The sequence below is a fragment of the Mustela nivalis genome (genome assembly GCF_964662115.1).
Source record: "Mustela nivalis genome assembly, chromosome: 3".
Lineage (NCBI taxonomy): Eukaryota > Metazoa > Chordata > Mammalia > Carnivora > Mustelidae > Mustela > Mustela nivalis.
Window position 1 is genome coordinate 121,709,457 of NC_139022.1, and position 27,795 is coordinate 121,737,251.

General features: G+C 48.8%; 2 protein-coding genes across 2 annotated transcripts in view; one reads left to right on the top strand and one right to left on the bottom strand.

The window, feature by feature from the left end:
* KCNIP1 (potassium voltage-gated channel interacting protein 1) overlaps nucleotides 1-27,795 on the bottom strand; it is a 340,059-nt gene that overhangs the window by 301,866 nt on the left and 10,398 nt on the right. The gene's annotated exons all lie outside the window — the stretch shown is intronic.
* Nucleotides 5,084-17,545, top strand: KCNMB1 (potassium calcium-activated channel subfamily M regulatory beta subunit 1). The gene is made up of 4 exons (XM_082723221.1): nucleotides 5,084-5,470; nucleotides 7,685-7,842; nucleotides 9,342-9,513; nucleotides 16,755-17,545. Exons 2-4 carry the CDS (start codon nucleotides 7,709-7,711, stop codon nucleotides 17,022-17,024), a joined length of 576 nt encoding a protein of 191 aa, XP_082579347.1. The 5' UTR covers nucleotides 5,084-5,470; nucleotides 7,685-7,708; the 3' UTR covers nucleotides 17,025-17,545.

Genomic DNA, 27,795 nt, shown 5'->3' on the forward strand with positions numbered 1-27,795 from the left:
GGAGACCCTCCTTCTGATGCTGGACACAGCTCCTTTCCCTCATCCCTCAGTCCAGAATGGCTCCAAAGTGCTCCATCTTTCCCTGTGCTCCTTACAACCTGCCCACACCATTGTCAGCAGTTCTAAAACCTCCTTGATTTTCCCAGTTTGAGTGTACCCTCTAAAATGGTGTGCCGGGAAACCCGCTCTCCTAAAAACATACACACACACACACACACACACACACACACAAAACAAAAACAAAAAAACCCACGAAAGCCCCCACTCACATTCTTTGTAGATTTCACTTCCCCTGTGGCGGATTTCCGGCTCCCAGCAATGTAACAGCTGGCAGGGGAAGCGCTCCTGTGAAGCTGGTGTGAGCCGGCTGAGCACACTACCAGCCCTGCCCTTCCTGCAAGACCCTGACCTGTGCAGGGATACCTTGGGCCGCTGCCTCTGCCACGGCTGCCGTGAGTGATGTTGCAGATTGCCCTATTAGGGGGCATCGCTGTGAGCCCTTTGTTCTCATCAGAGTCTGAGTCCCAAAGACTATGGTGTGAAAACAGCTCCACCAGCCTCCACGTATTTCCTCTGCCTTGTCTCTCCCTCTTCCCCCAAAGTTCAAATCACGCCCGGACTGGGCTCGGAAACCATGAACTGCTGCCCTCTTCCATTTCTATGGCTCGGTCCTCTTCCTCCCCAGGTTCTGGTCCCTAAGCTCTGTCCTTGTAGATCCAATCTCTGTCACACCTGCCCGTTCCAGAACAATGATGGGTGTGAGGGTGGGGATGGTTGGGACAGCCCACCCACCCACAGAGGGCAACTCTGAGCTCCGCTGATAAGCAAACAGGCCCCCTTCCTAAATGTCCAACAACATGGCTTCAATTACATACACTACTGCTTCCCCATATGAAACAGTACGGTACAAGATTTTAGACAAATGTGTTCTGGTCTGGGAAAATGACTCTAATATTCCATTACATTAAGGAGCAAGAGGTTTTTTTCTTGGTCAAATGATACGACGTGGATGAACCTTGAGGACATTATGGTGAGTGAAATAGCCTGACAAAAATGGGCGATCACCATAGGATTCTACTTATATGAGTTGTCCAAAGTAGTCAGACTCAGAAACAGAGCGTAGATGGGGCTGACGAGGAGGGAGAGACAGGGAGTGGTTTAATAGGTACAGAGTTTCAGTTTTGCAAGATGACAAAATTCTGGAAATCTGTTGCTCAACCGTAATAACCACTCCCAAACTGTAGACTTATAATTGGGTAAGATGGTGAATGTTTTTTGAAAAAGTAAGAAATTTTTTTTTTTTCCCAAACCAAACCACAAACCACAGCAAATCCTCAAGATTTCTGTTTATCTAGAGATGTGACAGTGAATAAGAACTGTTTTTGCCCTGGATCTCAGGGAGCTTACACTCCAGTGGGGAGACCCGGGAATGGGGAAGGCGCATGAACAAACATAACATTACAGGGTCGGGGAGTGCTTGGAGGGAGCTGCACACAGTGCTTCCAGCATCTTTAATCACGTGTGGCTTAGGGAATGGGAGGTGAGGTGAGCACCTCAGAACTGAGACCCAGGGGAGAGGAAGAGCTCCCTAGCAGGGGGGACACAGGGATGTGCCCTCTGGAGGGAGAGAATGTCCGCATCCTCTTACGAGTATCTAAAAAGACACACCCACCCGGGACCTGCAGTTGCCTCCAAGTGGCAGGGCTATCACAGTGCCTTATCTTCTTCCTGTCCTTGTCTGTCATCCAACTTTTCCACAGTGAGCATGGATGGTTTTGCAGTAAGGAAGAGGCGTAAGCAAACGATCTTACCGCACAGATGGATAGCAGGGCTCTTTATTTATTTATGCTGTTCCTTGTTTCAAAGAGGATTTCAAGCTGCTTACAATTATGTTAACAATACAGCAGGCTAAAATACCTTGTCACTAAGTAAGAAAAATGAGGGGAAGCAAAAACACGGCTTGAAGAGTCCGATGGGAAAGGCGGGCGGCCTCCCTTGACTCAGAGGGGGCGGCCCTGTCAGGTTCCTCATCACGTCCAGTCTTGTCATCTAATTCAAATATGAACATTTCTTGGTTCTGTTTTTACACTTTGTCTTCTCAACTCCATTGAAAAATCCCTCGCTGCCATTTCCTCTTTTGTGACTCTCTTTCCCTGAAAATATACCTTTCATTTTTCCATTGTGCCTTTTTGCGGTTTTAAAAATCTACCTTGTGCCTTTCCCATCGGTGACGGACTCAGAGCCTCTGCACGGTAAGGCCTCGAGTGCCTGCGAGCCAGTGGCTTCCCTAGGACAGAGCGTGACTCACAACCACTCCCTGCGGCAGACAGCTGGCGACACGCCCTCTGCACGGGCTCTGGACACGGTTGCCAGTTTGATGTATGGGACTTATTATCCCAAGTGGTGGCAGAGAATAGATATTGATTCAAAAGTGTTTAAATAAATAAGTGGATGCACAATCCAGAAAGGGCGATAGACTGAGGAGATGGGCTTACACAGCCGCTGAAGTGGACTCCCGAAAAAACACTAGTTCTCTCAAAGATTGTGCCTCAGGACATCACGGAGGGCCTGGATCCCTCGCATCATGTGACAGGGGAGTGACCTTGGGCAAGTCACAGGAACAAGATCTTTTGGGAGGACTGTTGAGAAGAATGGCTATGTGTGTACATTTGTGTGTGCACATGCACACGTGTGTATGTGTGCACACATGTATATGCACACGTATGTGTACACAGGCACACATGTGTGCATGTGTATTCGTGTGTGCAGACATGTATAGGTGTGTGGGTGTGTGTATGCATATGCATGTATGCATCGTGTGTACACTATGTGCCTATGCACATATCTGTATACACGTGTGCACAAATGTGCATGTATACGCACACATATGTATGTGTCTATATGTGCACGTGCATGCACACATGCATATGTGTATGTGTGTAACTGTATATGTACACATGTAGGTATACATGTACACACATGTGTATGCATGCACACGTGTGTATATGTATGCATGTATACATGTATATATGTATATGTATTTACATATGGATGTGGCTCATGCCCTGGCACATAGTAGTTGCTCAATTAATGAAAATACCCTCTTGTAACACCGCCCTTCTATTCCACTTGTGCAGCAGTGAGCAACCTAAGATAAGAACATACAGAGCTTTACTAAAGCTTCCCCATACTACTCCACACAGTCATCTCAGGCTTTTTCAGCCCCACTGGTTCAACACTACCACAGTCACCAGCAACAGAAAGTTTCCCTTTGAAATCACATACAGTACATTCTAGTTACTGTCACTGCATAACAAATGCCCTCAGAATATAGTGGCATAAAACTATTGAATTTGCTCATGGATTTTTGTAGATGGAGAATTCAGAGTGCACACAGAGGGTGGCTGGTCTTGGCTCCATGATGTCTGAGGCCTCAGCTGGGGGTCCAAAGAGGGGTCTGCAAGCTCCTTCCCTCAAGGGTCAGCGGGGGATGCTGGTTGTTGGCTGGGAACCGAGCTGGGGCTGTCAGCTGAAGCAGCTATGCGTGGCCTCTTGGCTTCTGCATAATACGATGGCTGGCTCCGAGGGGAGTGTCGCGAGAGAGGACGCCCAGGGAAAGCTGGATCACTGTGTATGACTTAGCTTTGGAAATCACATAGTGTCACCTCCATCACATTCTCTTGCCCAGGTGGTTGCAGAGCTCTGCCAAGATCGAAAGATACAGATGCCCCTCCTGACGCAGTGTTGATGCCACATTATTAGATAAGCACACGGGATGGATCGCACGTTGGTATGGGCATCTTTGGAAAATACAACCTGCCCGTCAGGTAGCTTAGGTGATCTCTTATTTTTCAAAAACACTGAGGAGAGGTATAATTGTCTCCATTCTAGAAACGAACAAACTGAATTTAGAGATACAAAGTAACCTGCCCTGGTTACTTTATTTAACCCCCCTGAACCTAAGGTTCAGCATCTATAAAATGCGTAGAAAAATCTCTACCTGACTAGCTTGTTATGACCTAGCAGTGCTTATTATGATAGGGTGTTGGAAGTTTGGAGTCGGGGAGGCATTTTGTGATCTCTGACAGTCTGTGTTAGTGCCGAGTACTACTCCGTATTGTTGTAGCTTTGTTATTTCCTTGCCCTTCCCCTGCAGCCCCACATGCAGCTAGGGACCTGAGTTTTTCTCCACACCTTTTGGAGAACAGAGCTTGTCCCAGCATTTTGGAGAGGGGCTCACTTTCAGGCAACAGTAGAGCTTCTGGTCCACCTTCCTTGCCTGTTTCCCTACCTTGTGAAGAATGCTAATGTTTGCTTACAGATTCCAAACGTGTAACCCTTAATAACTCATTCAGTCGATTATGAGCAAGTGGCCTTTTGGTCATACTTGAAATGGCTCTGTTGCATGCACCATGTCTCTCTCCCCCAGGGGGAGAGGGATGAAGGACTGGCATTTTTGCATTAGTTCACGGGCACCAGAAGGGCTCCTCTGGCTCCTGGATGGGCCAAGGACCATCGGGGAAAACCACTCCTCTGGGGATTCATTCCAGGCCCCATGTCACTCCTTGTCAATCTACCTGTGAGGTCTAAGGTCTTATAAGACCCCCTTGTGGCTCACTGGTCATATCAAGAGGCACAAATCTCTGCCCATGCCTCCAAACTGTACTTCGACAGTCTCTGGGAGGCCGCTCAGCAGAGCAGGCTGTCCCTGGACCTGGCTGGCTGGAACAGCTGTGAAGGCCTCACTGCTTTCAGCTTCTGCTTGGCTGGACGTTAAAAGGTGGGTTTCTCATCCTCTGCCTCAAATCTTCGCTATCCCTAACACTCATCATTATCCTAAACAAAGTTAGTTTAAAAAAATCCCAGCAACATAGTTGAGAAAATTGAGGCTCAGAGAGATGCCGTGACCTGCCCAGGGTCACACAACATTTAAGTGCCAAAGGCTCCGGAGGGTTTGGATGCTTCTATGGGGATTTGCCAACCGCCTTGTAGCTGATAAGCCCAACCCCTTGGAGCTCTAACTCCTCCTCTCTCCCTTGTGTCAACAAAAGGAAAATCATTTCCTATTCCCGGCTTCCCTGCCAGCCCAGAGAGACTGATGATGAAGAAACATCTCTAAATGTACCAGGATGGTCTTTCCTGGTTTCTCAGTTTTGCTCAGTCTTTTGTTGTTCGAAATCTGTTTCTTTCAGACCCTGGAAACTGCAGGTGTGGCGGCCTGAGTAACAGCTGCCCTTGTCTCCTAGGCTTGGGACGGACTCTCTGGAGTTTGTGTCCTGGGGCTGTGTGCTCAGACTTGACCATGTTTGGGCATGGAGGCCTGTCCCGGATGGGGACCAGAGGCCGCTCTCCCAGAGATGGGCTGAGAGCCCAAGCTTCCTGCTGCAGCTCAGGCAGCCTCTTTTGGGGTGGGGGCTGGGGGCCAGGCCAAAAGTCTCTGCCTGCTGAAGACTCCAGGGCTCCAGAAACTGTGAGTACTGCCTCCACAGCACTTGGGGAGTGGTTTCTCCAGAGCCTGGGGCTAGAGGGGAGAGCGTGGGGGAGGGAGATTGGCAGTGGGAACTCACTTCCTAGGGAAGTTCATCACGACTCTGGGCTCCAGGGGCCCTGACAGTGGTGTTGCCCAACATAAGACCTGCTGGTGTTTGGGCCCGTGGTCTGGTGGCCTGCTCCGTGGCTGGGTCACTCAAGTCGTTCAGCATCCTCACACTCAGGTCCCAGCTTCCAGAGCAGCTGGAAGGAGAGCAGCAGCCTGGAGAGCAGGACCAGTCCTGGCTCTTGTCCCCAGGGGAGGGATGGGATAAAAGTAGGCTCAGCAAGAGAACTGGGGACTTCTGCTCCAAATCTTCAGGATTCCCTTTGGTAATAGCAGCCACTATTTATTGAGAGCTGGCATTGGGCCTGATACTGGGATCAATATGTGATATTTGGTATGTCTCCTGATCTTTGTCAGAACTCTCTGGAGCCGGTACTATTATTCTCATTTAACAGCCACTCGGTTGCTACGTGGCAAAGTCAGGATTTGATCCTGGATCTGCTGACCTCAGAATCCTCCCTGCCTGCCTCACATTCCACCAAACCTTTGAACACTGTACTCTGTGCCCTATCCTTCTAAGGAAAAGAATGTCAACCAAAATGCCAGGTGCTATTTTCTTTCACCTTTCTCCATCTTTCCTAAATTCCTAAAATCTTTTCTAAATTCAGAGTTCAGACGTTGAGTGACTTTTCTAAACGGAAGATAGGGCCCAAAAGTTCGGAGATACTCAGCAACTCTCAAAAGTGAAAAGTTCTTCTTGGAGTCTAACTGAAATCCCTTCTATTAGAGCTACAATTCCTTTCTTCCCGTCCAGACTTCAGGGAAGATCAGCAGTGCCTATCCTTCCTCCTGCCAGAAGGCACCCACTGTGGTTGTTTAATTCCATATCCACACCCATATCCTTACCCCCTTCTTTTATCCCGTGAGGTTTTAGGAGCGTTGACCACCACTCTGCAAAGCTACTCACTTGGTGTAGGGAACAATCTCATCAAAGCATTACAGACAGGTGGCATCTGAGCAACAGGCAGGGTTCAGACTTCTCTGTGACAGGAGAGCCTCTCCTCTCCCCTCCCCTCCCCTCCCCTCCCTTCCCCTCCTCTCCTCTCCTCTCCTCCTAGCATCTCAAACCTGGTCACACAGCACCCCTGCCTTCCCACCATCCAGAGTGCCTGGGTCTGGGAGGGCTGAGGGGCTAGAAGGTAGGGCACATGCCAAGGGCCCCTCCTCGAGGGCACCCCATGTTCCAGGAAAGAACCGGTTTTGTTTGGGGCACCCAGCCCTCCTGGCCCTTCTCTACTTGCTGCCCCCAGCCCAGGCAGCCTTGCCCTGGGATTATTTGTAAACTGTGAAATGCTCCATGTTTTTCTGAGACAAGTGTCCCAGAAGAAAGTGCTCAGATGTCCTACCGCTACTGTCCACTGTATTCATTTATCTCCTGTATTCCTTTTCTACTGTTGCTGTTAACAGATCACCACAAACTTGGTGGCCTCAAACAATAGAAATCTCCTCTCACAGAGTTCTGGAAGCCAGCGAAGTGTTGGAAGAGCTGAAATCAAGGTGTTGGGTGGGCCCACTCCATCCAAGGCTGAGGGGACAATCCACTGTTCCTTGTCTCCTCTGGCTTCTGGTGGCTGCTCAAACTTCCTGGCATGTGACCACACCACTCCAATCTCTCCACCCTGGTCATTATCATCTTCTCTTCTGTGTCTCATCTCCCTTCACCTTGCTCCCGTACAGACCCTTGATTATGTTTAGGGTCTACATGAATAATCCAGGATAATCCCCCATCCCAGGATCCTTAAATTAAGGTCTTTGCCATGTAAAGTACTGCTCACAGATTCCAGGACTGAGAATATGGACCCCTTGGGGTCATTACTGAACCTACCACACATTGTGTGGCCTTGGACAAGTCTCTCTACCTACCTCTGAGCCACAGATGCTTCAACAGTAGAATGGGGATGATAACACTTGCCTCTCAGTTGGTGGGAGGTTTACGTGTGTTCAAAAAGACCTCAGGAGTTGCAAAGCTCCGTAACAAACTAGAGGTGATGTTGACCATTGAGCACCGTCCCCTCTTACCTGTCCCATCTTCTGTGGGTTACTCGTTGCCTGTGCTGATCTCATGTCTGTTTGCCTCTGTGGCTCTAGAAATGACCAGTGCCTGCAGTGGACATGGGAAAGAAGCTGGTGATGGCCCAGAAGCGGGGAGAGACTCGAGCCCTTTGCCTGGGTGTGGCCATGGTAGTGTGTGCGGTCATCGCCTACTATATCCTGGGCACGACCGTGCTGCCCCTCTACCAGAAAAGGTAGGGAACTCTCCTGACCTGCCCCATCCTCCAGCTTCTCTCTGATGGATCTGGTCGACCAGGAAGCCCATCCTTCTTCCTACCTCTCTCCCCATTGACTTCACACCAGGAAGGAAGGGCTGGACAATCATTCTGAGGGTGAAGGATTTGAGTTCAGGGAGGGTGGGTCTGACCAGACCCTGCTTATCTGGGGTTCTGGGACATGGGGGTAGCAGACATAGGAGGCCCTTCTCATAAAAAGCAGCAAAAGATCAGAGCAAACCCCGCCCCCCCAGTGTGAGTTTGATCCTAGGAGAAATCAGAGGTTATAGATTTTCACAGCTTATCTGCACAGTTTGATTCCCCTTCTGAAACCTCCCGGCCAAGTGGGTGTCTAGCCTCTTGTTGAATATCTCAAGGGATGGGGTGCTCAGGACCTCACGGTATATACCATTTCATTTTGGGGCTTTTCTGAGAGGTAGGAAATGTCTACACTGAGCCAAAAGCAGCTTCCATGGAGCTCTGCTCTGGAATCTCAGAGAAAGTTCCTTGCTTGCTGACATGTCAACCACTTGGACTTTTAAAGGCAAAGCTGTGAAGTTCCTGATCCGTTCTCTGTTTGAAACAAACACGCTCCGTTCTCTCAAACTGCTTTTTTTTTTTTTTTTTTGTGAGGATAAGTCTCCGACCCTCGCCTCTGGGCATGTTCCAGCCGCTGACAGCCCCTCCATCTGGCAACGTGTGTCCTGCCAGATACATGCGAGATGAATCACGATTGATTCGCTAATGTGTTGATGAGCCTGTTAGCCTCTCCTGGGCCTGCTTCTTTGTCACTTTTTATAACCCTGGACTGATTCCAGGTTGGAATCTTCCCCAAAGGAGGCCCTGTTCAGAACTGCTATGTGCCTGTGACCCGTTATCTCCAGGTTCAGCCCCGTCCCCACCTACTTCCCTACCCTGGCACAAATCAAGCCCCTTCTGCATCACCTCTTTTTGGGGGGCGAAAGGCACAGATTCTGAAGCTAATCAGATCTGCACTCAAGTCCTGTGTGGCCTCAGAAAAGTCCCTTGACCTCTCTGAGCTTTTCTTCCTACCCCCTACAAGGTGAGGCTGATGTGGCCAATGGGTCTCGGGGTCTGGCTGCTTATCAGAATCAAGGCAGAGAGTTTTTAAAAGCATATCAGGGCCTGAGCCTCACATATCTTAGAAATTCTGATTCCCCTCTTCTGGGGTATGGCTGGAACATGGGAATCATCTCAAAAGTTCCCCAGGATTTTGGGTCAGCAGCCAGGGTAAGAACCACTTATGTAGATGATGTTTAAGAGGCTAATAAGCATTGCTATTCTGATTCTATGGTTCTTTTCTTGGGCCCAACCACTCTGGAGTCACACTCCTTTAGTGCTGGATGCTTATGGCAAGATGAGGGTCCCAAACCCCAGGTCTCTCTAAATGGGTTGAAACCCGATGCTCTGCGTCACCCAGGTTCTGACATATGTATGTGTCTGCATGGTCTCCCCAGTGTGTGGACCCAGAAATCCACGTGCCATCTGATTGAGACCAGCATCAGGGAGCAGGAGGAGCTAGAGGGCAAGAAGGTACCCCAGTACCCGTGCCTGTGGGTCAACGTGTCAGCTGTGGGCCGGTGGGCTGTGCTGTACCACACAGAGGACACTCGGGACCAGAACCAGCAGGTACTGACTGGGAGAGGAGGGATGGGAAGGTATCCTCTTGCCCCTGGCAGGTGTGTGGGCCTCTTCCTAACTGAATCCTCATCCCTGCTCTGGGGAGTGGAGGCCGAGAGAACTGAGCCTCCTTGACAAGGGTCCACAACTGCTATGAGGTCCAACCAGACTTAGCTCCTCTGTGCTGGACTCAGACTTAGCTCCTCTGGGCTGGAGTCAGGCAGACCTGGGTTTGAGTCCCCACTCTGCCACCAACTGCTGTATGACCCGGGCCCCGCCTGGGCTGACGTTCAGTCATGAAGTCGGAGGCTGGGTGGTGTGCTGGGCTCGGTGTTGGTGGATGGCAGGCACTCCTATAAGGTAATTCAAATGAGAGACCAGAGCCAGAGCTGACCCCACGGAAAAGAACCCCTGAAACCAGCCCCACTCGGTGAAACCAGAGGCCCAGGGCTGCAGCAGACTCTGGAGGCCAGTGTTTGGGAGATTTTCTCCAGCCCCTCATCTTATCCTTTCTTCCAGAAAACACAAGTTGACCATAACCATTCCCTCATTCCCTCATTCATCCAGGAGTCCCTGAGCACGTCCTGTGATAGGACCTCTGGACTCAGGAGTAGAGAGCTCCTATGGGAAATAACACCTAGTGGGGCAGGATCCGTGCCACAGAGAGGAACAGAGGAAATTATGGGGTTAAAGGCGGGAGTGACTCTTTTTCCAGCCAACAGAGAGGTGAGGGTGTCAAAAAAACGTTTGGGTCAGGCTTGAAAAATCATGCAGGTGTTAGATACAGAGAAACAGGAACGCAGCATGCCTGGAGAGGGGCGGGCAGAGACCACCGTGTGGCGGGAGGAAGGGCCTAGAAGAGAAGGACCTGGAAGGGGTGCTGCAGTCATTGATGCAGGGGGCATTGGGGCGGGGCAGCAGGGGGACACACAGGTGGACTCTACCTGACCCAATGATGGGAGCAGAAAGCTTTTTGTTTGTGGTAGGTTTCTGTTCGATTTTTGAGAAAAGCAAAACTTTAATGAAGAATGCTACAAGTTATGGATAATAATAAGTTTGAAAAAAAATTTTTTTTAAATTAAAAAAAAATTTTTAAAAAGATTATAACAAACACTTTACTGATTTTTTTTTTCCCCCCTCAAATGATAGTCTTTAAAGATGTCTGAGTGAGACAGCAGACAGTGCGGTAGGACAGGAGATGTGTGTGTTGAATTCGAGATCAAGATACGACACAGCACTGTCAGGGAAGCCGGTGGAGGAAGCCGGCCCGCAGAGCATGGAGTTAGGCATTCGTGTTCAATCGGGATTGTTTTTCCAAGCCTTAGAAGTCCGGCATAAGGAAGGGAATTGGGGGGGGAGGCCTAAGCTCATCTACAATCACTGTTTTACCCCAGACTGCCCTGGTTCAACCTCATGAGAAGTGGGGGTGTTCTGCCTGAACAGCCAGCAAATAGAGCCAGTGCCAAGGCAGGCAGTGCTCTCTGTCCCAGCCCACCAGGGCTCTCACCAGCCTGGGCTCTGAACACTCAAAGCTCCTTTGCGTTCGTTTCAGGAGGTCAGAGCTTTATCTGGAATAGGTTCGCTCCGAAGAATTCTCACGACGCCGAGTTTCACAGGGAGTGGAGTCCTAAGTGACTCCCAACGGATCCACCATTTCCCGTAGTATTTCCCAGGGGAAGGTTCTACTTGTTCCCAGGAATTTAAATTCAAGTAGACCGTAAAGAAGGGAAATGCTAATGATATTCTGGCACTGTACGAGCTGTGTGCCCGTCCTTTCTGCAAGGACTACTGAGTTATGGCATTAAAATGTGATTGGGTAAGCTGGCCCTGCTCGACTCTGGCCGTGCACTGGAACCAGCGGCAGACTGAACAAAGTTGGCTTTCTATACCAGACCACCTGACGCAGAATCTTGTCGGGAGCCGGTACAGGAGGCCTACTCTAAGAGCTGTAAGGGACTGAATTTGATTGGCTGTTCATTTAGGTTCACTCACGCGGGAGGTGCATGAGCACTGCAGTGATTGGCTAGGCGGGCTAAGCTGCCGGTGTATATATGCTTGAATGTACTTGTAGAGGCGTGGGCCTGCGGGGAGCCAGCCGCGCCGCGCGGGGCCGAGGGGGCCGCAGCCCTGACCATGGCGGCGGCGGCGAGGGCGCCGGGCGCCGAGGCGGCGGCGCGAGGCCCTGGAGGCGGCGGCGGCACCTGAGGGGCGGCGGGAGCTGCGTGCTGTGCTGCGCCAGAGGGGGAAGAAGATAAAAAGAAGCCATTAAAGAAGTTTGCCTCCACGCGTGTCTCCGTGTCGTTCTTGCTGGCGAGAGCGACAAGTGGTGCCGAAACCCGGGAGCTCGTGCAGAAGAGACGCGTGGAGTGAGGCAACGATCAGGTAAAGAGTGCACCTATTTCTGTCTAGTGACAGGGAAAGTTCCTCAAGTCGAGGACGAGCAAGTAAAGCTTTCCCGGATGGGAAACGAGATGGCTGCAAAGTTCCTAGGATAAGGACGAGAGTAAAGCTTTCCGGTATGGGAAACGAGATGGCCACATATAAAATGCTGGGGCCGCTTTCTGATATCCTTAAAGCAATTGGTACTCCTTTAAAAAATAAAACAGCTTGTTTGTTTTTGAGAGAAGTGGGACAAACGGCTCCCTGGTTTTTGGAAAGGAGCTTGCAAAAAAGGAGGAAAAGCTAAAGAAGGCTATGGTGCAGCTCAAAATGCAGGGGAAAGTTATGGCGCAGCTGAAATTAAAAGTGAAAGAAGGAGCTATGGCGCAGTTACAAACAGAGACGGAAGTGGTAGATAACTTAGATCTTATGCCCACGCGCCCAGCCCCAACAGCGCCACCTTACGAGGGGCCTCCTCCGTATAAACCTTGCTGCACCAAGGCCTGCTATTGTGCGAGCTGCACCGCAAGAGTGGCTGCCATAGTAGCCTCTCAGGAGTTTGGGTGGGAACAGGATTCTCATTCAGTCCTAAAATCCCCACTTACTCTAACTCCACCTTTTTTGGCTATAATTAAAAAATTGGATTCCACTTTAGGTAAGGCTGGGCCCTTCTTCAGGTTCACAAGAGGTAAATATAAAAGTTTGAATTAAAACAACTGTTATTATTGCAAGGGTAATTCAAGTTTACATGGTTTTTACATTTTCAATGGTGTGATGACTTTTTTGATTCTGTGTACTCCAAGGTACTGGAAAAGTTTTTCTTTTACCAAATTTTTTCAACTTCTACTAAGTATAATTTAATGTAAAGTGATGAAAACTTGTGCTAATTAATGTATTCTAATATGTGATATAGTTTACAAGTTATAATTATTAAATGTCCATAATTTGGAATGCTGTTATTTATCAGTAAATGTAAATTATTTGAGGCATTTAGCCATACACATCAGAACTTCTTAACCTGTCTGCGTTCTGTAGTATAATTATATTATAAACTGATGACTGATACCGTCATTCTTGATTCTTCATGGCATCAAGTCACTGAAATGAAAATATGGGAGTATTTATTTACTTTTTGTAACTAAGTTGGAAACAAAAAATGATAAAAGAAAGTATGTAAGGGGAAAATGATTATTAACAAGTCATCTAGTCTCTCTTGTGAGTCCCAGAATTGTCTGCTATCAGAATGTTGGAACGCCACGGTGGGAGACTCGGCAGTAATAGCCAAGATACCAACGTATATCCCGATGCCAGTACAGGTGAACCCCGACAACCTGCCGGTGCTGCTTCGACATAAACGAGACTTTGGAATAACAGCAGCCATTATTGCAGCTATCGCAGTATCCGCCGCCGCTGCTACTGCTGCCGCGGTAGCGTTGACAACCTCGGTACAGACAGCCGCCATGCTCAACAACGTCACAGGAATGGTCGCTGAAGCATTGGCTACGCAAGAACAAATTAACGGACATTTGCATGCTGGGATCCTTATTGTAAATCAAAGGGTTGATCTTGTACAGGAACAACTTGATATCCTAGAGTCAATTGTGTCAATAGGATGCATACATAATATGGCTGGACTTTGTATCACCCCTATAGCTCATAACAACTTATCCTTAGCAGCTAACCTCTCTAGACAGTTAGGAAATATGCTTAATGGTACCTGGAACCGTCAATTTCAAAATTTAACTAAGCAATTACGAGCTCAAATTATATCCATATTCTACCAAAGTAACTATTGCACCTGTTAGTGAGTGGAAAAAAATGTTACAGCAATCTGTTTCGTTCCTCAAACAGTGGGCCGGACTTGGTGCCATGGCTGTTCTCTTAATCACAGCTAACATACTAATGTTATGTTGGGTGTGTGGCCGTGTCCGTCGCAATCAACAACAATAACACCTCATGGTTCAAGCCATGATGGCTCTTGAAGCTGGTACCTCCCCCCAGATATGGCTAAGCATGCTAGATCGGTAGTCAAAGACGGGTAAGACTGATCCCACACCATAGCAACCTAAGACAGGGGCTCTTCGACCAGGGAGAGTACCCGATGACGGGTAAGCATGTGTGCTGAGGATTGGCAACCTAAGACAGGCACGATCTCAGCCATTATAAATAAATAAAAAAGGGGGAGATGTCGGGAGCCGGTACAGGAGGCCTACTCTAAGAGCTGTAAGGGACTGAATTTGATTGGCTGTTCATTTAGGTTCACTCACGCGGGAGGTGCATGAGCACTGCAGTGATTGGCTAGGCGGGCTAAGCTGCCGGTGTATATATGCTTGAATGTACTTGTAGAGGCGTGGGCCTGCGGGGAGCCAGCCGCGCCGCGCGGGGCCGAGGGGGCCGCAGCCCTGACCATGGCGGCGGCGGCGAGGGCGCCGGGCGCCGAGGCGGCGGCGCGAGGCCCTGGAGGCGGCGGCGGCACCTGAGGGGCGGCGGGAGCTGCGTGCTGTGCTGCGCCAGAGGGGGAAGAAGATAAAAAGAAGCCATTAAAGAAGTTTGCCTCCACGCGTGTCTCCGTGTCGTTCTTGCTGGCGAGAGCGACAGAATCTCTGGACTCTCCAAGGGCTTCTGAGGTTTAGAACTACTTTTGCGAGCAACCAGGAGTGTTTAAAGGGTCTGTGAGCTAAGCATGATCAGAGTGGTACAGAGGAGTGTGAGGTTCAGTGGCCAGGCAGAGAGGCTGGGGCCACGGCCAATAGCCAGGCTGCAGATGGGCCTGTAGTCGGGATAGATGCTGACGGTCAGAGTTAGGTAGCTAATGGGGTGGGAAGGGCAGGGTGCTGAGGGTGCCCAGTGTGATTACTGATGGTGCTGGGAGTTCATGGAGAAGTGGGTTTGGACAGTGCAAGGTGACAGACCCGTTCCATTAACACTAGCATGACTCAGCCCCACCAGATGAGAAAAGAGCCCCCAAGTCCTCCTGAATCCACTTCTACCAGAACCCCTGCTTCTTCTTTGGCAATCGGTGGTCGCTGGTCTATCCTGAGGAGTAAGAAGTCAGGCAGGAGTGACCACTGGCGTGCTAGGGATTGGGGGCAGGCTCACTCACAGGCTGCCTGCCGGACCCTGAGTTTGCCAGCCTCTCCCTACCCCACTGCTCTCCGGGTCTGTTTCTGCCGTACACCTTCCAGTCCTGTCTCCATGCCAAGTCATCCCGGCAACTACCCTCACAAACCTATTTTACAAGACTCAGAGAAGTGGTGGCACCCACCAAGTCTCACAACTTTGGACCTGGTGGCTGAATCCGGGTCTGTCTGGCTCCACAGCCACACCTTTGCTCAATGGGGTACGTTACTCAAGGTCAGAGTCAGAGACATTGGGAAGATAGGTAAGGACCCCTCAGTGCAGAACTCTGAGTTAATCTGCTCCTGGGACCCTGCTGTACCCAACAACTTTGAAGGTTAGATTCTTTGGAGGCAGCTCTCCCCAGTCTCACGTGCTCTCTGGCTGTTTAGGGGACGGCTCTGGACACGGCTCCCCCACTTCCCAGGCTGTCAGGACCCTGATGCAACTATCTCCCAAACTGCCGGATGGGTGCTGTCTGGGCAGGCAGCTTTGGGGACAGGGTCTCATTCAAATCCAAGGAGTAACCAAGGCCTAGGGAGGAGCCAGCTCAACACTCAGACTTTGATCTCAGTCTCAGACTACTATGCATGAAGGAGTCACTTGTTTGCTGGGCTCCACCCCAGAAATTCAGTGTGAGTAGGAACCTGTGCTCTGGCCAGCCCTCCAGCTAGTCTGCTGCAGGCGCTGTGGGGGATCCCCTCGTAGAAACTTCCAGAACCTCACATAAACAACCTTCAGACCTCCTGGTACAGAACCGAGATGTAACCAGGGTCTCCCCTCTGTGCATCCTCTGCAGAGCTTCCCAGCAGGAAGGACCTTGCCTGACGGAGCCAGAGGCTCCTAATAGCAACAGTCGGCATCAGGATCAATGCGTTCTATGTTCCGCCTATACAAGCTCCTTCAAATGTATTCTCTCCTTCCTTCGAATCCCAGTGTCAGATACTGGCTTGCCAATATCTTCTGTCTAGCTCACATAGTGCTAGACCTCAAAGGGTTTGCAATTCACATTTTTGCCAATATTTTAAAATTGTGAGAGTTCACATTAGAATGTGGCTTTCTAGTTTTTCTTGAAATGTCGGAGGCCTGCGTACCATAGATCTCCTGGATCTCATGGCATCCAGCGTCCAGATAAAGTGACGATTGTCGGTCTAGATGCTTCCAGCTCTCCCCATTTCACCAGTGACGCCCCCCACCCCGTCGCTGACTGTCCTCCGTGGCACAAGGCGAGTGTCGGCTGACTCTTGTCATCTTCTTTCCTGACCCGCTTCACCTGGGGATGTTATGTGCACATGCCCTGTGGGAAATTGAGTGTATGACCTCTGCCCCATATCCGAATATAGAGCCCAATGGGTCTGTGTCACTCTTGGGTTAGTTAAGTTCGAAGTTCTTCTTTAATAACGTCCTTTGAAACACATAGTGCTCTTAACCCCTTCAAGAGACAAGATGACAACGCTGAGAAAGGTAAGCAATTTGCCTCAGGTCCCACAGCCGATGGAAACAGAGCCACAACTCCAGCTGGGCCCCTGCTTCCTGGTGAACGGCTCCTGGGCCACCGCTCTCACACGTGACACTGCAAAGGAACCCTCTAGAACCACACAGTGCACAGCCTGACGAGTTTCTGACAGACGTCACTCCCAGCCGGGGGCCCAACTCCAAAGCCAACACTTTCCTTTACTTCATGTCAGCCCTTCCTCTCTCCCAGAGAAACCAGGATTTCCAACCTCATGGGTGCTCTCGCCTTCCCCCCACAGTGCTCCTATATCCCAGGCAGCCTGGAGAACTACCAAGCGGCCCGGGCCGATGTGGAGAAGGTCAGGGCCACATTCCACGAGAAACAGATTTTCTACTGCTTCTCAGCCACTCGGGAGAACGAGACCACTGTCCTGTATCAGCGCCTCTATGGGCCCCGGACCCTGCTCTTCTCTCTCTTCTGGCCTACCTTCCTGCTGACTGGAGGTCTCCTCATTATCGCCATGGTGAAGATCAACCAGTCCCTCTCCATCCTAGCGGCTCAGAAGTAGGCCTCTCCATGTCCCAGAGCTGCCTCTGCTGCTAGAGACTGGGTGGGCCCCCAGGCTGCTCCCTACTTGGGTACCCCTGCCCCTCCTCCTGCCTTCCCACTGTTTCGCTCCATCCCATCTCTGCTATCTGGATGGGCTTTGGTGAGTCCCTTTGTCATGTCGTTCCTGATTAAGAATGTACACCACTTCTTAGTGCTTCAGAGAGCTCAAGGCCAGCACGTAACATTGTCCTATTACCTGTCCCCGCTCAGCTGACTGAAACCCACTTCCTGCCGCACCACCCACCAGCCCACAGATGCCAGTGATGCTCGTCTCCATGCCTGTGTTCTCGTGGTTGGCTCAAAGGCCTACCTTTGTCATCCACGGCAGACCTCACTCTCTTCTTTGAATTCCATCATGAAAACCACAGCAGCTCCCATGTATAGAGAACATTTAGAATTGGATTGTAGGATGCTAGGTGCTATGTATGTTTTTATTCCAATATTATTAATAAATATAGGTACGAACTTCCATTTGTAAAATACGTAAGTCCTGGGTGACTATAGTTCATCATACTGTACTGTATACTTGAACGTGGCTGAGAGAGTAAATCCTAAAAGTTCTCATCCCAAGGAAAAAAAATTTGTAACTGTGTATGGTGACAGATGTTAACTAGACTTACTGTGATGATCATTTTGCAATATATATAAACATATCAAATTATTATGCTGTACACCTGAAAGTAGTGTAATATCTCAATAAAAAAATATATATATATCACAAGAGTCTATTAGAAAATACACTAAAATGTATCAAAATATTAACAGTGGGATTGGGGATTGGGATGGTGGTTAATTTTAATTTTCTTTCTCATTCTTTTTATCTTTGGTACTTTTCTAAATTTTCAGCAGTAGGAAGGTGTGGTTTCATTGTTTTTGTTTTTTTTTTTAAATAAATACGCTTGTCTTCATTTTTTTGAATATTTAATTTATTTATTTGACAGAGAGAGTGAGCACAAACTGGGGTGGGGATAGAGGCAGAGGGAGAGGGAGAAGCACACACCCTGCTGAGCAGTGAGGCTGACATGGGGCTCGATCCCAGGACCCTGGAATCATGACCTGAGCCAAGGCAGACGCTTAACCGACTGAGCCACCCAGGTGCCCCTCGTTGGGTTTGTTTTTAATCATAAAAGCAACGATTGATATTATTTTGGAAGGATTTGGAAAGGTGAGCCTGGGCTGGGGAGGGGTTGGGCTCCAATCAGAGGCAGGCTTTTAAGAACACACAATTTTAAGAACTCTCTGTGGAAGGAAGGAGACCACGCAGACGGGGATTTATAATTTACAGTGCAGGTAAGTATATGATACTGGCTCTGCGACAGAAGCCTGTCTCACACTTGAAAAGGGCATAAGTGGAGCATGCCATTGTCCCTACCATTACTACTCTAAGAAGTCTTCCTAGAGCAGTTGTTCTCAAAGTATGGTCCCTGGGGCAGCAACATCAGCATTCTCTGGAGCCTTGGGAGAATGCACATTCTCAGGCCCTGACTCCAGCCCTTCTTAGTCAGAAACCCCTGGGGCGTGTGGTGGTTTGGGTGGCAGATAGAGGAGGGGTCGGCACTCCATACTCCATTTTAACAATGGCCTCATGGCTTCTGACGTGCCCTCAAGCATGAGAACCGTGGGTGTAGAGAACCAGTGCCCTGTCACGGGGCTTTTCAGAACAGATAAATGACTGCTCCACAGGGCAAGTCCTGAGCTGGATGTGAAGTTAGGCTGGTACCTCTGAAGCTCCTTCTGGAGCTGGGATTCCAGCCGCTGCCCCTGGGTATGAATGCTATCTCTGCCATCTCACTGATTCTCAATTGTTTCATCTATTAAAAAAAAGTGACTCCTCCTTTAGGTTAGTGGGGAGGACCGAATAAAGGTTTGGCACATGTTAGGTGGCCAGAATGGAAGTAACTGAATACTCAGAAACTTCCAGAAGCAATGATACCAGTAAATGTTAGCCTGTGTTTATTGGTGTTCATGTATTAAATGCCGGGCACTGTGCTAAGCGCTCTGCCTTGTGAAAATTCAGGGAGGTACCACTGAGCCTACCTCAGAGAGCAGGAGAAGCAACATAGGATAGTGGTTAAGTATGGAACTTGAATGAGGACAGCCTGGCTTCAAATACCTGACCCTGCCATTCCCTAGCTGGGTAACTTGGGGCAAATAACCTCTCTGTGCCTCAATTTCCTCATTTGTAAAATAGGAACTAACAATATCTCCCTTTTAGGATTGTCACTATTAAATTGGTTATTTTATAAGCTTCTTAGAAGAGTAACTGACACATGGTAAGTGCCATATGATATAATGAAAAACTGAAGCTCTAAGAGGTCATTGGCCAAGGTCATCTGTATAGCAGTGAGGAGCTAGGAATCAAGCCCTGGGCTGTGTGATTCCAGAGCCTACTGTCAACCACTGTACTTGAGAAGACTCAGCTAGAGGACTGAGGACCCTACTCTCCCCAGAGCCCCAGGGGCCAGGTAAGGAAACTTGTTGGGTTCCTGGAACACAATGGTGCCCTCATACAAGTCAGGGATGTGAGGGGAGGTTATCTATAATCTGCCTGAACATCTCTTACTTCCAACCAGGGAGCCCTGATGTATCCCTCTGCCTTCCAGGTTCTTACTTGGGGACATTTCTTCCAAGGGGAGACGGTACCTCATTCCCCAGAGTTTCTCCCTTCTGGGGACATGGAAATCTCAAGAGTCTTCGGAGTCTTTTTTTTTTTTTTTTTTTAATTTTCAAAGATTTTATTTATTTATTTGAGAGAGAGAGAGAAAGAGAGAGATGACAAGTAGGCATAGAGGCAGGCAGAGAGAGAAGGGGAAGCAGGCTCCCTGCTGAGCAGACAGCCTGATCCCAGGACCCTGAGATGGTGACCTGAGCCTAAGGCAGAGGCTTAAGCCCCCCAGCCACCCAAGCACCCGAATCTTCTGAGTCTTAAGGAAACCTCAGTTAGTGACATTGTACTAGGGTAATGGTACTAACCATTAGACATTGCCTTTGGGGGAAATTAAGCAAAGGGTACAACAGGATCTCTCTATGTTATTGCTTACAACTCCATGGGAATCTGCAAGTACCTCAAAAATGTAAGTTAATTTAAATAATACTAAGAAAAAGAGTACCTACTATAAGTCTCACTGAAAGGGACTTCTTGGCATATGGTTTCCATATACCTGCATTTGGGGCTAAAATACACAGGAACTCAGAATATCCAAACAGCCCCTGCTAGGGGAATGGCCATGTGGCTCTAGAAGAATGCCCAGCACCACTGACCTATGCATTATTGGTGATGACCTCCATTGGCTTTGGGCAAATGTCCTCCTCCTGGCCTCTATCTGCCTGTGGCTCACAGAACTCCACGGACAGGATGAGCATGAAATAATGAGCATTGAAGCATGAGAAGTTAGACACTGAGGAAAAATGTTTTTTGAAATAATGGCTGCCCAGGAGCAGAAAGCCCTCATTAGTTCCTAATAAATTATTGCTAATGAGCATCTCATGTTTCCACCATTTTTGTTTTTCATCTCATGGTGACTCACACTTGGAGAGATGCACCTGGCTTGCTCTCCGGTGTCCCTCCCCTGGAACTCAGCCCACACCTCAGGGCATGGGGAGGGTAGAGATCAATCAGACCCAGTGCCTGCTTTTAAGGAGCTTTCCATTCTTGCCACTCTTCCTACCCCCTCCCGCACCATTATCAAGGGCCTCCTTCTTCACAGTGAAGAGCCCGACTTACACAAATTCAAAATGGCGCCATAGAAAATATTAATAAAACCTTTTTGTGACTTCTTGAAATGATTCCAGATTCACCCCATCAACAATTTACGCAAAATTTCTCCTAATTTTAAAACTCCTTTCTCAAGGGAGTGGACTATAAACCATTCATTCTATTGCTAATTGACAAGACAGGCTGGTGCCTAAAAGTATCTCCTCTTTCGAATTAGAATTGTATTTAGGGAATTTTGAATTATGTGAAATATTGGGGAATATACTGTTTGCACAAAGGCTGCCTACCCTGTACCCCATCAGGGGCTGCCTTTTCACATGGCGGGGTTGGGAGTGGGGAGGGAAAGATGAAAGCAAGATCAGCAGGACAGGGAGAAATCACCCCAGTCTAGCCAAGAGGTTCTCAGAGAGGAAGTTTGCAAGGTCAGAACTGTTCATAATAATATCAAGATGCTCAGCTTCTTTCTAGATTTCCATAACTCTCTCTTCCCACTCACATAAAGCAGATGATCCTCTGTCAGCTTCCTGAATGGTCTGAGAGATGGGGAAGGGCTGGATATAGCTGCAAAGTCTACAACTTCCAGCGGATTGGGGGACAAAATGGGGGGTTCATCCAAAGGCTCGCACCTCCTCCCTCAGTTGCAGCGTCTTTAATCTCCCATAATCTCCATCCTCCCGCACTGAGTGCCCTCTTTTCTGATATCCATAAATTAAATACAGAGGCTTCCTAAGTACAGGTAACTGCAAGACGCCCCTTCTCTCCCCACTCCCAGGGAGACGGTCGTGAGGGTCTGAGCCCTCCTGTGTCAGTTCCGGAGCCCCTGCTAGTGGACTTCTCTTTGATTCCTCCTATTTCGGTATGAACTCCTGTTTTCTGAAGGTCAGTGGTTCTTTAAGATCCTCTCATGCTGGGTGTTCGGGGCGGGGGGGATGGAGGGGGTGGGAGGCTCCCTCAGGGAAGTGCCTGACTCTGGATTTCAGCTCAGGTTGTGATCTGGGGCCCTGGGATGGAGCCCTGTGTTGGCTCAGTGCTCAGCAGGGAGTCAGCCTGAGGATTCTCTCTGCCTCTGCCTCTCCCCTGCACTCCTGCTCTCAAAGATAAAGATTTATTTATTTATTTATTTTTAAGATTTTCCAGTGCTTCCCCACTATCCTCCTTACAACAGTTGTCTTTAGTGACAATCTACATTAACATCCTTTTGATGAGTTACTCATTGTACTGGGAGGCAGCCACTTCCTTCGGGGGTATGCGCAGCAAAGGCCTCCCTGTACGAGAACATGTCATCCCTACTCGTGGGAACTGCTGACACACGTTGAGCACCTGTCTGCCAGGCTCTGGGCTGCACTTCTATGTGCACAGATAATTTTACCCTAACAGTACCCTTTAGGTTATTATTGCTGTCTTCACTGCCTAAATGAGGCAACTGAGGCACAGGGGAGGGACTTAACTTGCCGCAGATCGGAAGTTAGTCAAATGCAGAGCTGGGATTCAGACCTGGACAGCCTGACTTCCGACCTTTCAAAGTTTTGTGATTCCTGCTCCACAGTCTCTGCTCTGTTCCAAAATGGAAAATGCAGAGCAGAGAGCACAGTCAGGACTGGAAATCTATTGGATGCTTCCAGATACCTTCCCACAGAGCCACCGGGCTTTCTGTTGGTTCCCCAGAGCCACATCTCTGAAGAGTGAACAAAGGGAGGTCAAGGTCCAAACCTATGTATCCAAGAAAGCCCTGCCAAGATTCACACGTGGGCACTATTAAGGCAGACAGGGGCCCAGCAGTCAATATAAAACTTGACTCCATCGCTGCCCAGCCCCCAGCCCATCAAACACAGGGCAGGAACCAGACATGCCCAGGCCACAGCAGTCCCTGAATTGGTCACTCTATTAAGAAGCAGAAAGGAAGAGAGGCTGGTCTGACATGACTCCTTCTCAAGGACCCCATTCTTCTCCCAATGATCCCTGTTTTCTTTTCCACTTGTTTCCAAACCATTGGACTAATAGTCCACTCGACCACTCTAGAATTTATTCAGGAGGTGACAAGCATGCTTATTTATGCATAACTTTAGAGTCTTGTCTTACTATCATTCATAAAGATCAGGCCATGTGACTCTTCTTGGTATTTAAGTAATTATTCTGTGACTCTGTTGGCCACTCAAGTAATCATACTCTTAGAAACGTCTTATAGACACATATATTTAAAGACTGTTTGATAATGCCCTCCATTGAAATTCCCTGATCCAAAGTCAGAACTTCTTTGAGTTGAAGCAGCCCTGGTCCTCTGAGCTCCTGACCTCATGTGAGCCTCTTAGCCTTCCTGGGTCATCACTCCCAGTCCTCAGATCCCACTCCTCGTGGCGGGGATGGGAACAAACTCAGACAGAGGAGCGTGCTCCTTGGCTCTCCATCAGATTACGTGCCCCGAGCAGACTCAGACCTCAGCGAGTTTCACCCTCAGAACATGTTTTAAATGCTTTTTGCTTGTTCTTGCGTTTTGGGGAAGTAAGTTTTCGCTTCGTGTGACCTTATTCTCATGGCTCTGAGTTACATGTTTTATTTGGTTTTGGAGAGGGAACCTGTAGGGAAGAAAGCTGAGAAAAGTGAGATGCTGGAACCTTGCTGGCCTGGGACCTCAGGCAGTTTCTTTAATCTCCCCGAGTCTCAGTTTCCTCAATTGGAAAACAAGCCTGACGTCGTTCGTTTGACAGATTATTTGTGATGGACACATAAAAGATGTCCCACGGATGCTCACTCTCTCTTTGAGCAAACTTGGCTCTTTCCTCTGATTATACAGATTCTTCTCTGTGTAAGCCCTGAGAACTTTCTACTGTTTCCTTTCCTTACTAGCGACTTCCCACTTCTCTTTCTCATGAGTATTGCCGAGGACCACCTTGCTTCTCCGGCCCTCCCAATCCATTTCTATGTCTACTCCATTTTAAACATTCCAGCCACCAACAGACTCCCTGTCTCTTGAATATACTTGTATAAACCTAGTTCCTGAGGAAAAGCAATGTCTACATACAGGGGCCACATCCCTGGGCGGCCATATCTCCGCCTGGCTGAACCAACGAGGGGCCACGGACCAGTTTCCATGAAAGTCCTCTTCTTGGGAGAACCATCATCATTGACAACAATAGATCTGGCTGGAATAATCCTCCAAGTGTGAGGCAGGCAAATCCCTTGGCCCAGAAATCAGGCTTAATTGGAAATTAAATTGCATTTCCATGCCAGTTACAGGACGCCTATATCCACAGCTAATTTATCAAGGTGATGCCTCATCTCCAGGAAGCCCAGGGGAATAGAGCAGCTGCATCAGCAAAATTACATCTCGTATCAGATGAGAAGGACTTTCTTAAAAGTGCAACCTGAGCCCTTTGAGTTCCTCATCTGGGGTTTTGTGCACTGATTGGCTGCCTCCTTGATGCAGGACGCTGTGCCAAGACTTGGAGGTACGGATGCCAGTGGGAACTGTACTGTGTTCTGGCAGCTCCGGGCCAGAGGCGGAGAAAGAATCACACAAGCAAAAGATTTCCAAACCCCAGCAGTTAATCAAGGGCCGAGTTGCCTTGGGAGGTAGAAGGTATCATGGATAATATCACTGTTCAGAATCTGATTTCTATATTTAACACTAGTATTAAGAGTTCACTTTGCTCAAGGATGTGCCAGACTCTTCACCAAGCCCTTTGCACACATTTATTTCATTCTCCAGGCAACTGTAGGACAGAAATACACTATGATTTTCATTATCCTCCTTTTACCAACAAAAAAAACCTGAGACCTAGAAAGTAAGCAACTTGCTTCAGGTCACTGCTGCCTTATTAGCAGAACTGGGATTTAAACTCAGGTTATTGGGGCGGCTGGGTGGCTCAGTCGTTAATCGTCTGCTTTTGGCTCTGGTCGAGATCCTGGGGTCCTGGAATCTAGCCCTGCGTTGGGCTCCCTGCTGGGGGTGGGGGAAGGGAAGTCCGTTTCTCCCTCTTCCATTAACCCTGCTTGTGTTCCCTCTCTCCCTGTATCTTTCTCTGTCAAATAAAAAGAAAAAAAAAATCTTAGAAAAATAAACTTAGCTTATTTCAAAGCAGAGCCTATATCTTTAACATAACATTATATTGCTCCTTTATTTCGTCCCACTTTTAATTTTAAAATTATCCACTATAGAAGTATTGCAAAATTAGTACAAGGAGCATGAACTTGGTTCACAAACTGTTGTCAATATTTTGCTGTATTTGTATTCCTTCTCTTTTTTCTGTCTGTCTCTCTGTATGTGTGTGTGTGTGTGTGTATGTGTTTGTTTTTCTGAATCATTGGAGAGGCATCTGGGTGGCTCAGCGGGTTAAGCATGTGCTTTTGGCTCAGGTCATGACCCCAGGGTCCTCGATCCCAGGATCGAGTCCCACATCCGGCTCCTTTCTCAGCAGGAAGCCTGCTTCTCCCTGCCTCTGTTCCTCTCCCTTGCTCCTGCTCTCTCTCAAATAAGAAAGTAAATAAATAATCTCTAAAAAGTTAGGTTGAGGGACATAAAACATAAGTCTGGTTTGGAAACCATGTGGGCGCCGGTCTGGCTGGAGGAGAACGCAGATGGAGGTGGAGGGCCAGGAGCAGCAGCAAGTGGGCTGAAGCCATGGCCCCGAGAGCCAGGCCGAGAAGTCCAGGGCGTGCTCCAGCATGGATAGGAAGGCTGCGTGTCGAGGTAGGGAAAGCACGGCTGTCACTGGAGTACTCCAGAAGTAAAAACCTGCAGATGCATATTCAGCGAATGATTTCTTTACAGTCTGATTAAATATACATGCTTGTTGGAGACAATGTGGATGATAGAGATAAGCATCAAGAAGAACTTGAAAACATAGCCTTTAAGTACAGCTGAAACCCATGCTAATACTTCAGTGTATTTCTTTTCTATTTCACTTTTCTGTACGCATATCTATTTACAGATGGACCCTCATTGTACATACAGTTTTGTATCCTGATTTTTTTAACCTAATACTATGTTAAGAGTACTGCTGCTTATTTTTAAATAGTGCTCAAAATAATTTTTCAAAGACTTAATATTGCTTTATCAGATAGATAAGCAGGAATGTTTTTAATCTACTCTTTGGACTAGAGTCTAGCTGGTCTCTGATGGCTCATTATTACAATGTAATAGCCATGATGAGCACCCCTGCCTACCAGTCTCCATGCACATCTCTGATCACCTGCTTTGAACAGGTTTCGAGACGTCGGCTCCCAGGTTGAAGAACTGGATGGACCCTGTCTCTGTCTGCCCGTGGTGTGGAGGGGCAGGAGAGGGTGAAACAGAGGACATGCAGGCTGCAGCCTCAGTAGCAAAGCAGCTGGGATACGGTGACGGTGTGGACTTCAGGGACAGTGCTGAGAATGGGAAGACAGTGCTAGGATGAATGCCGGCCAGAAATGATCAACAGTGAGCGAAATAACTTCAGGATGTGAGACTGGGGACATAGAGAAACAGAGAGAAGGTGAGAGAGAGGCCTGCTTTGCTTCTATAAGGATGGAGTAGAGGCAGAGGAAGACATTCATATAGAAGGGTTTATGATCTGTCCTCCCTCCCTTCCTTCCTCCTTTCCTTCCTTTTTTTGTTTTCTTCTTTCATCCTTTGAGCCCCTGCTTTGCACCAGGCCTTGTGCTGGGTGCTGTGCATTCTTAAATAACTAAGATAGGGTCCCTGTGCTCCATGAGCTCATGGTTCAGCTGGGGACTCTCCTGCAGGCCTGGAATTTAAGAGACAAGCCAGGGCACAGGAGAGAGACTCAGAAGGCTATGCCAGAGAAGAAGACCCAATGTCAAGAGAAGAAGGCACAGGGTCACAGCTGGAGAGATGTTCTGTCTCAGCCGAAGTCACTGACTGTGGGGACTTGAAGAGCAAGAGCCGTCTGCTGGCCGGTCACACCTCTGCAGGGCTCTGGCTTTCTCTTCATCCCGGTGCCTCCACCTGCCAGTCCCCAAACTCTACCTCAAGGTACCTACGTCAAGGATGTTTCTTGATCTGGCCTCAGTTTCCCCATCCGGACACGGAAGAGGTTGAGGGTGGAGTGTTAGGAGGAGTCTCATGCTGGTCACTTACCTAGTGGTCTTGACTTCCTTTCTCATGCTGGCCACCATCAGGCTCTCAGCAGCTCGTGGGGAGCGTGTCAAAGTCTAAGTTACGATGCGCGGGTCCTGGTTAGCACTGGGGACTCCCGTGCCTGCCTTCTATGCCACAGTGCCCAGTGCGTCAGGCCAGCAGGCCGTGGCAGTTTCTCTATAGTTTCTGGCCTTCAGATCACCAAATATTGCTAAATGTCCCACCCGAGCCCATGTGCACTGAGGCTTTGAGACTTGGGGCCCAGGGTAGAAGCATTCTTAGGACAGTCTGACCCAGGCCACAAGAGATGTTGTAACACTCAGGTTTTAGGCTTATAAAGCTACAGTTTCGTTTCCATACTTCCTATTTCTCACCAGGAGGAGACTGTTCACTGTGATGGGCAGGGACTGGGGAACGACCAGACTGAATGGGCTCCCTTCCTTTCCTTCCTTCCTTCCTTCCTTCCTTCCTTTCTATTTTATTAATTTATTTGAGACAGATATCATGGGAGAGAGAGAGCGAGAGCGAGAGAGAGAGCACACAAGCGGGGGGTAGGGGCAAGGGAGAGGAAGAAGGGGAGAAGCAGACTCCCAGCTGAGCAGAGACGATGATGACCTAAGCTGAAGGCAGATGCTTAACCGACTGAGTCACCGCCGGTGCCCCGTGGACTGAATGGGTTTTGAAGGCTGTAGATGCTAAGCCCATTCTCGAATGGAATGATAACCCTCCTGTCCCATCTGCCTCGAATAAGGCTCTCTGCCACTGATAGTCTGCTTCTAGACAGGGAGAGGGAAGGTGAAGAGAGTGCTGGAGGAGTCTTGGGCGCTCTTCTGGCCCTCATGATGATTTCAGTCAACCAGCCATTTTCTGAGACCCATGAGGTTTGACTAGTATACAGAGGGGAGGAGACAAAACCCGAGTTTTTATAAACAGCAATAA